The sequence below is a fragment of the Salmo trutta genome, chromosome 11 (assembly GCF_901001165.1).
Source record: "Salmo trutta chromosome 11, fSalTru1.1, whole genome shotgun sequence".
In the NCBI taxonomy this organism is placed as follows: domain Eukaryota; kingdom Metazoa; phylum Chordata; class Actinopteri; order Salmoniformes; family Salmonidae; genus Salmo; species Salmo trutta.
In genome coordinates, this window is record NC_042967.1 from 14,749,695 (window position 1) to 14,759,941 (window position 10,247).

The 10,247-nt window shown below is 42.8% G+C and overlaps 1 protein-coding gene across 3 annotated transcripts in view; it reads left to right on the forward strand.

Moving 5' to 3' along the window:
- LOC115202277 (acidic leucine-rich nuclear phosphoprotein 32 family member B) overlaps nucleotides 1-9,347 on the forward strand; it is a 39,005-nt gene extending 29,658 nt beyond the window's left edge. Inside the window, exons 2-8 of one of the 3 annotated variants that reach the window (XR_003879935.1) lie at nucleotides 4,882-5,031; nucleotides 5,318-5,440; nucleotides 5,557-5,728; nucleotides 6,045-6,151; nucleotides 6,260-6,299; nucleotides 8,260-8,332; nucleotides 8,811-9,347. Coding sequence is in view for 2 of the 3 variants with exons in the window: in XM_029766321.1 (XP_029622181.1) it covers nucleotides 4,882-5,031; nucleotides 5,318-5,440; nucleotides 5,557-5,728; nucleotides 6,045-6,151; nucleotides 6,260-6,299; nucleotides 8,811-8,947 (729 nt within the window). In the remaining variant the exon portion in view is untranslated. The remainder of the gene's footprint in view (nucleotides 1-4,881; nucleotides 5,032-5,317; nucleotides 5,441-5,556; nucleotides 5,729-6,044; nucleotides 6,152-6,259; nucleotides 6,300-8,259; nucleotides 8,333-8,810) is intronic. The other 2 variants (XM_029766321.1, XM_029766322.1) reach the window with 2 other exon arrangements.
- The last annotated feature ends 900 nt before the right edge of the window (nucleotides 9,348-10,247 follow it).

Consider the following 10,247-nt stretch of genomic DNA (forward strand, 5'->3'; position numbering starts at 1 on the left):
CAGTATGCTAGTTGGCAACACAGTATGCTAGTTGGCAACACTGTGTGCTAGCTTGTTAGCTAGCTAGCACACTGTCGCCCCCACGTACCGGAGAAAACCATGCCTGACAAGCGGGGGCGAAGGACACTGTCTAACGGTTGCCCCCACAACAGGTGGGAGGCTGGGGTGACACCATGTGCTAACTAGCTAGCTTGCTAGTCAGCGACACTGTTAGCTAGCTAACACACGTCATCGCCCCCGCCTGCTGTGTACCGGCGTCAGCCTCAGGACGAGCTGGCTAAGCTAGCAAAGTGTTCTCCGCTCCCACCTGCTGCCGTCGTTAACAGAACTGCGGGAAAACAGTGCCCGACAGGTGGGGGCGAAGAACACTACTGGTAAAGATTTTTATAACTAACCCAAGAGCACAGAAGGCTGCTGCGGGGAGAATGACTCATAATGGCCGGAAACCACGTGTTTGATGTATTTGTGACCATGGTTGCCCTTAGTTTGAAGATGTAATCCGGAGACAGGTGTTTTCTCCATCTCCTTAGCTAACATTCTCTAATTCCACTGATTTAAAACTTGGTCCTCCAGAAAGTGGAGAGCAACACTTACGCAGTTCCACTATGCAATATATTTGTAAAAAAGCCACGCTAGACAGGATTACCAACACATACTGACCAGCTCAAATGGACAGAAGCGTGCTATATGGCAGACCAATCTGAACTCATCTCTCGGCATGTCCAGCCCACCAATTATCTCAGCCAATCAGGGCTGGCAGGAAGGTTGCTGTCTTTCTGTGGCTAAACCAACTAGGCTCTGTATTTAACAATTTTATTTGTATTTACAGAAGGCATACAAGTTTTAAGGCACATGAAAGTTATGTTCCTGAAGATATTTAGTAGTTGGCAGAACAACCAAGGAGATGGGCAGAGCATGCACGAGCTAGTGAGATCCCCATTTTTTTTTGGACATCTAGCAACCTTCAGAAAGTATTCAGACCCCTTGACTTGTCCACATTTTGTTACCTCATAATGACAAAGTGAAAATAGTTGTTTAAAAAAAAAAAAAACAGAAATACCTTATTTACATATGTTTTCAGACCCTTTGCTATGAGACTCAATTGAGCTCAGGTGCATCCTGTTTCCATTGATCATCCTTGAGACGCTTCTACAACTTGATTGGAGTCCACTTGTGGTAAATTCAATTGATTGGACAGGATTTGGAAAGGCACACACCTGTCTATTTTAAGGTCCCACAGTTGACAGTGCACATCAGAGCAAAAACCAAGCCATGAGGTTGAAGGAATTGTCTGTAGAGCTCTGAGACAGATTGTGTCGAGGCACAGATCTGGGGAAGGGTACCAAAAAATGTCTGCATCATTGAAGGCACACCAAGAACACAGTGGCCTCCATCATTCTTAAGTGGAAGAAGTTTGGAACCACCAAGACTCTTCCTAGAGCTGGCCGCCCGGCCAGACTGAGCAATCGGGGGAGAAGGGCCTTGGTCAGGGAGGTGACCAAGAACCTGATGGCTACTCTGACAGACTTCCAGAGTTCCTCTGTGGAGATGGGAGGACCTTCCAGAAGGACAACCATCTCTGCAGCACTTCACCAATCAGGTCTTTATGCTAGAGTGGGCAGACGAAAGCCACTCAGTAAGGCACATGATAGCCCACTTGGAGTTTGCCAAAAGGCACCTAAAGGGCTCTGACCATGAAAAACAAGATTCTCTGGTCTGATGAAACCAAGATTGAACTCTTTGGCCTGAATGCCAAGTGTCATGTTTGGAGGAAACCTGGCACCATCCCTACGGTGAAGCATGGTGGTGGCAGTATCATGCTGTGGGGATGTTTTTCAGCAGCAGGGACTGGGAGACCAGTCAGGATCAAAGATGAATGGAGCAAAGTACAGTCGTGGCCAAAAGTTTTGAGAATGGCACAAATATTAATTTTCACAAAGTCTGCTGCCTCAGTTTGTATGATGGCAATTTGCATATACTCCAGAATGTTATGAAGAGTGATCAGATGAATTGCAATTAATTGCAAAGTCCCTCTTTACCATGCAAATGAACTGAATTCCCCAAAAACATTTCCACTGCATTTCAGCCCTGCCACAAAAGGACCAGCTGACATCATGTCAGTGATTCTCTTATTAACACAGGTGTGAGTGTTGACGAGGACAAGGCTGGAGATCACTCTGTCATGCTAATTGAGTTCGAATAACAGACTGGAAGCTTCAGAAGGAGGGTGGCGCTTGGAATCATTGTTCTTCCTCTGTCAATCATGGTTACCTGCAAGGAAACAGATGCCGTCATCATTGCTTTGCACAAAAAGGGCTTCACAGGCAAGGATATTGCTGCCAGTAAGATTGCACCTAAGTCAACCATTTATCGGATCATCAAGAACTTCAAGGAGAGCGGTTCAATTGTTGTGAAGAAGGCTTCAGGGCGCCCAAGAAAGTCCAGCAAGAGCCGGGACCGTCTCCTAAAGTTGATTCAGCTGCGGGATCGGGGCACCACCAGTACAGAGCTTGCTCAGGAATGGCAGCAGGCAGGTGAGTGCATCTGCATGCACAGTGAGGCAAAGACTTTTGGGATACAGGGATTGAACTGCTGAGGACTGGGGTGAAGTCATTTTCTCGGATGAATCCCCTTTCCGATTGTTTGGGGTATCCGGGGAAAAAACTTGTCCGGAGAAGACAAGGTGTGCGCTACCATCAGTCCTGTGTCATGCCAACAGTAAAGCATCCTGAGACCATTCATGTGTGGGGTTGCTTCTCAGCCAAGGGAGTGGGCTTACTCACAATTTTGCCTAAGAACACAGCCATGAATAAAGAATGATACCAACACATCCTCCAAGAGCAACTTCTCCCAACCATCCAGGAACAGTTTGGTGACGAACAATGCCTTTTCCAGCATGATGGAGCACCTTGCCATAAGGCAAAAGTGATAACTAAGTGGCTCGGGGAACAAAACATCGATATTTTGGGTCCATGGCCAGGACACTCCCCAGACCTTAATCCCATTGAGAACTTGTGGTCAATCCTCAAGAGGCGGGAGGACAAACAAAACCCCACAAATTCTGAAAAACCCCAAGCATTGATTATGCAAGAATGGGCTGCCATCAGTCAGGATGTGGCCCAGAAGTTAATTGACAGCATGCCAGGGCGGATTGCAGAGGTCTTGAAAAAGAAGGGTCAACATTGCAAATATTGACTCTTTGCATCAACTTCATGTAATTGTCAATAAAAGCCTTTGACACTTATGAAATGCTTGTAATTATACTTCAGTATTCCATAGTAACATCTGACAAAAATATCTAAAGACACTGAAGCAGCAAACTTTGTGGAAATTAATATTTGTGTCATTCTCAACTTCTCGCCACGACTGTACAGAGAGATCCTTCATGAAAACCTGCTCCAGAGCGCTCAGGACCTCAGACTGGGGTGACGGTTCACCTTCCAACAAACAACGACTCTAAGCACACAGCCAAGACAACACAGGAGTAGCTTTGGGACAAGTCTCTGAATGTTCTTGATTGGCCCAGCCACACCCCGGACTTGAACCCGAGCATGTAGAAATTCAAGGGGTCTGGATACTTTCCGATGGCGGAGATGGCTATGCATAAGGCTAATAGCATCTCTGATCGGAGATGGCTATGCATAAGGCTAATAGCATAGTATCTCTTCATTGAATACAGGCTCATCGAATATTCAAAAAAGTTTTACAATAATGAGATGTATTCACCAATCCAAAGAAAGGACAGGCAGGAGCTAGACAGCCCGCCGTGCCGCTTTTGTGGACAAGGACTTCCATTGTTATGATAGACAGACATGTATCTTGTCAGTATATCCATAATAGTTGGCTATAGCTAGCTAGTCTTCTGGGGGGGTTATCGGTGGTTGGCATCCAACGTTATGGTGCATTAGCGCCATGTACTGTACTGGAGCGCCCCTAGGGGTCTCCCACCTATGTACTGGAGTCGTAGCTTAAAAATGGACCAATAGAAGTATAGAGTTTCCTGTAGGAACACCCTGATTTGCTGGCTGCAGTTGCAACCTAATTTCTAACAAACTGTCCTATCGGTTCGCTCGACGGCTAGTCAATCAATTTACCTCAATGTTTTCGCTTTAGAGTATATTTGCAATCCTTTCCATTGCTGTAGGGTAGGTAATGGCGGGCAGTCAGGCTTCTTGTAGGTCCTCAACTGCACGGCAGCGCTTAAAAGGGCAATGGCTAGCCTGTAGCGAGCTTGCTAACAAAAAGCATTGCATGTGTCATTAGTGACTGAACAGCGGGCAAGTGAAGGTAGAACTGTATTGTGCGGTTCTTCCTCGTGGCAGCTGGTTTAAAGACACAACCGCGGTGCCTCGACATAAAACATCATGCAACCAAATACCTTTATTGATGGCTCCACTCGACAGCCTTATCAATGTTTCACTTTGTTAGTGTGCAAATCATGATCTTTGACGTTCAACGTTAACATTCTTAAACCTTTTTGTTCCGCAACGACTGTCCCTGACTATTAAATGTGAACTCTGCTCTTTAAACAATTAAATGTAACATTTTGTAATATTCATACAGAAGTCAGGAAAACTGTCAGTGGAATAACAACCACTCCTATGCTGTCTATATTTTGTGTATTGACCTTTTTCATCCTGAAGTTTAGATTAAAAGCTTTTTGTTTTTATCCATGAAAAATATTGATGCAGCAAGTTACTGTTGCCAACATGTGACTATTCTAAACAGGTTTCTCACAACTTTTATATAAATGCATAAAATAACGTTTTTCATAATATGGGTGCATTATCCATTGAGTGTTTAATGCATCTGTAAACATCACATGCATGCGTTTTTTTCTTTCTTTGAATTACAAGTTAACAAATTATTTTATCCTTATAGGTACGAGAACTTGTCCTGGACAACTGCAGATCAAATGAAGGGAAAGTCAAAGGCCTCACAGAAGAATTCATCAATCTGGAATTCCTCAGTTTGATAAACGTTGGCCTAATCTCAGTCTCCAACCTTCCCAAACTTGGGAAACTCAAAAAGGTGGGTTTTTTTCTCCATTTTTAACACAAGCTTACAGTAACATTTGTGTTGACTCCTTTTGAAAAATACCTTAAATTCTGCTGGGGGGTGGTATAGAAAGAGCCATTGGTTCGTCCCTAATGGCACCCTATTCCCTATATAGTGCACTTTTGAGGGCCCTGGTCTAAAGTAGTGCTCTAAGGAATAGGGTTCCATTTGGGACGTAGTCATTATTTTCTGAAAGACTGTTACTTACTTTGGTGTTTTTGGACAGAAGTGACTGATATATCTTCACATTATGTTGCAGTTGGAACTCAGCGACAACAGAATCTCTGGTGGCCTTGATGTGCTAGTAGAGAAACTCCCCAACCTCACACATCTAAATCTAAGTGGGAACAAACTGAAAGACATCAGCACGTTGGAACCTTTGGTAGGTACACCAAACTCCCAGTAGAGCACAATACAGTGCAACACCATCTCATTGTCTCAGGCTATGCCTCAAATTACATTTCCCCATATAGAGTTTTGACCAATTTGGTCCCACAGAAAAAGCTGGACAGCCTGAAGTCTCTGGACCTGTTCAACTGTGAGGTGACCAACCTGAACGACTACAGGGAGAGTGTGTTCAAGCTGCTCCCTCAGCTCACCTACCTGGACGGGTACGACGTGGAGGACCGAGAGGCATCCGACTCGGACGGAGAGGTGGACGATGATGAGGGTGGGCAGCCATTTAGTTTGTGTTTTGAGGGAATACAAGGAAATGTAAGTGCAGATGTGCGTTGAATTGAGGGTCTTCTGTAGCTCAGTTAGTAGAGCATGGCACTTACAATGCCAGCATAATGGGTTCGATTCCCGGGACCACCCGTACGTAAAATGTATGCTCGCATCACTATAAAACGTCTGCTAAATGGAATATTTATATATTACAATCCATATGTGTTTTGTCATGGAAGGCAATTCTGTTGTGTATTTGTAGGGTTTGTCTGCATTTCTGTGTGATGACTGACAATGGAGGTGGTGTATTTGTTTTTTAGGAGAGGATGAGGACGTAGAGGAGGAAGACTTTGACGAGGAGGATGATGACTATGAAGAGGAGGGAGTAGTAGTAGGAGAGGAGGATGAGATCAGCAGAGATAAGGAGGTAAAGCCATTTTTGGTTTGTTTGTGACCCAATAGTTTAAAAAGATCTTCAGATCAATATGGTTTGAGAGCTCTGTGGATGCTGACCTGCTCTGTCACTTCTCTCCAGGAGGAAGACCTTGGCATTGATGGTGAAGTTGACGAAGATGGTATGTCATTCATACTTCGTCACAAGCTCACTTTTGGATACTTTACTAAGTACAGTACCATATGGTATAGGGATGCACGATATATTGGTGAACATATCTAGTTAACGCCAATGTGCAAAACCGATGTCAAAGCTGACATACTGTTATGTGAATTTTGTTGTCAATGTTCATAAACTTCAATTAATCTACTCAGTCTGCAAGTTTGTAAGATACTGGTTGATTGAAACAGACGAGAGTCCCAGCTTACAATAGTCAAAACGTTTATTCACGAGCGTACTCTGAAGTTCATTATACAAAGACATCCATTTTATAGTTCACTTCAACAGTAGGTGAGTTGTGTGCTTCTCCAGAGTTCTCACCACTGTGTATCACTACCCAGCGCTGTCCGTTCCATTCCCCTGAGATTAGAGAAACCTTGAGAAGTACTCCCTGTCCTATCATAAGTTCCTCAGAGTTCTAGCCAGGTCGAGCCAAACAGTTTTAATTGTTCTCGGTATTTTCTTAGACACACAAATAGACACACATTTATCTCCCTTCCAGTCCAACCTAGTTGGACTTATGTTTAATACTTTAATTATTCATTATACATGCTACATAAACAACTAATTAGTTACGTTTTCAGGGTAGAATTATTTAATCATTATCTTTTAAACATATAAATTATTTTATCACATGCATACCTATAAGGTAGGTACATACATGAGCTAATGACGCCACGTAAAGATTTTGCGCTACACGTGCAACACAGCATTCCTAACCTAGCCCACAATATCTGAGCAGTCAACAAGTTGAGCAGTCATTTGAAAGAGTAAGAAAATTTCAGCAAGAAAACTCAAAGGCGAAATCCATTAAAGCCAAGATAATGGAATTCATTGCCCTTGACAATCAACCGTTCTCCGTCGTGGGTGATGTTGGCTTTTGCCGACTGGTCGAGCACTGGTACCAAGGGCGCTATTTTTCAGATGTTGCCATACCGGAGTTACACAGTAATAGCGTTACGACATACATACTATGGAGCGCCGTTTGGGTCTTTGCGTGTCAAAAATGATACAGTAGCACTGTCAAAGCTGTACAAAAAAGTCGTCCACGAACGATGTTTACAATACTGCGTTGGTAATAAAGCGCCATTTGTTTGACCGCATCTTCTGGGGTAGCTAGCTTTAGGTAGCACCAATACAACCAGCTTGAAAAACAATGACCAGTAGAAACTGCAGTCATTTTCATTATTCTTAGCTATGATTTAGGAATCGTTGTAAGTATTAGCTAGGTAGCCACTTGTTGTTCGCCTATTGAAATTGAACTTCAGTTCATGAAAATAAATAGCTTGCCAGCTACTTAACCCTGTTGCCCAAAGCTAACGTTATAAGCAGCCAGCTAACTTCATCTGGCTAGTGAGGCTCGACCGGACCGGGTTATGTATCGTGAAGCTAGCCACAATAAGGATTAGCCACAATAGTGGACTAGCTTCACATAGATGGGTCCGACCACCATTAATCAAATAAGAACTGTCTTATAGATGATGACACCTAGCTATGCTACTGAAACAGATGTGGTTTAGCTATGTTTTTGGGGAAGAACATTGTTTGCATCCATGAGCTAGCTAGCTTCTTTTTTTATGACCAGCACTGTGCGAGACAACTTTACCAGTATCATAGCATATGTATCAATGAATCGCTGTGACATATGAAATACGAATGATGGTGTAATCAATTTGTAATAACTACATAAACTAATGAACGTGTTAAATTATTGTGACGTACAGTCATATTCAGGTCCTGATTGGTCAACAAGCTTATTTGACACGTCAAATAGTGTGACCAATCAGAACCTGAATATGACTGCATGTCACAATAATTTAATGCGTTCATAAATTTTTTACGTAGTTATTACACATTGATTACTCACTTGTATTTCATGTCACAACAATTCATCAATATGTATCTTTTTTTGCCACGCAAAGACCCAAACAGCGTTCCATAGAAATCCTGGTTGAGAATGAAACGACTGAACAAATGAACGAAACAGCACAGCAAGTAAGTGAAATAAATACGTTTTGATGATGTTTTACTGGTAATGGGGACATGTGTAAATGCCATCAAAATAACTTTTTGGTCAGTTTGTGTGTAACATTTATTTAACTAGGCAAGTCAGTTAAGGACAAATTCTTATTTACAATGACGGCCTACCCCGGCCAAACCTGGACGACACTGGGCCAATTGTGGACCGCCCTATGGGACTCCCAATCACGGCCGGATGTGATACAGCCTGGATTTGAACCAGGGACTGTAGTGACGCCTCTTGCACTGAGATGCAGTGCCTTAGACCGCTGCGTCCATGTGTGTGTGTTAAGCATTCTTGTACAGTTAAATAGTTAAGGCTGCTAAAATGTTAAATATTGGTTATCGGTACCAGGTTTTTTGGCAAGGAAAATATCGCATATCGGTATCGGCCAAAAATGTCATGTCGGTGCATCACTAGTATAGTATAATGACCGTTTCCCATTTCTCCCAGAAATCAAGGCTGTCCAAGGAGAGAAGAGAATGCAAGAGCCTGACAACGATGATTATGAGCAAAAAACGACAGCCTATCAAGTTACCAACCCCTTCCCTCCCCACCCTGCCTACGCCACGTCTCTCTCCCAGCTTTGAGCCCGTCTAGGGCAAGACTGTACCAGACGGTTGGTTCGAGTGGAGCTGCCTGTGTCCCATGGAATCGAGAGACATTCCCAAGGTTCTCAAGCAGCGCACCACTCCGCATTCCACAATTTCGCTGTCAACTCCCCTTTATGTATACCTGTGTGAGGACTTCAGGATTGGTATTTCATTTTGGGTCTGCACTTTTAATATTTTTGTTGGATGAATTATGAATATATTGTTAGGTTTATCTTTATTTTTTTCCCCCCAATAAAATTGCTATAGCAACTGTGCGACAAGCGAGCTGTGATTTTTGTGTGGCCGCCTGTTGCACAAATCAAGGTTATAGCTATTTTTTTTTTTAACTTTCTGTATGACAAAACTTTGTAAATAAAATGTTAACGTTTTGCGCTAGTGATAAGTCTAGAACTCATATTTATATCACACAATATGCACCAAATTCCTCAATGGATACTCCGGACACTCTACGAGATGACATGTTGCAGCTTATTTTATTTTGAATGGGAGGGAAGGAAAAAGAGACTGCAATAGGAACACGAGTTTCACTGCAACTCAAATTTGATTTGTCACATGCTTTGTAAAAAGGTGTAGACTAACAGTGAAATGCTTACTTGCAGGCCCTTCCCAACAATACAGAGAAAGGAAATAAAGTAAAGCATGTAATAAAAATAATAGCAGATGTACAATGAATAATGATAGCATGGCTATATACAAGAGGTACCAAGTCTGCAGGAGTACAAGGTAGATATGCACATATAACTAGGAATAAAGTGACAGTAGCAGCAGTGTGGTGAGTCATGGTTAGTGCAGAAAGGGTTATTGCAGATAGACGGGGTAGCTATTTGGTTAACTAAAAGTAGAATATGCAGAAATCGCGCCGCCATTACTTGGTTGCTAAAATTCTAATAGTTTGCCTAATTTCAGTTTGTGCCTAAGCTCTGGATCGCAAAGCCAGTTCCACTGCTTATTTTTCATTGTTCCCCTCTAATCAGGGACTGATTTAGACCTGGGACACCAGGTGTGTGCAATTAATTATCAGGTAGAACAGAAATCCAGCAGGTGCCGGACCTCAGAGTAAGAGATGAACACTACTTGTGTAGAGAATCATTGTACCATCTAAACCGCTGTAAAATATATGCTCAATAACCAAAGTTTTTTTCAGCTGTTTGAAGCTGGTGTACAAAACCGAAAGGAAAAGACCACTAAACTTAACAGGAAGCATAGAAATAGAGCACATAGAACAGATCTACTGCTTCTTAGACTTGCTTTCAATGAGCATGAAAGATCTATAACC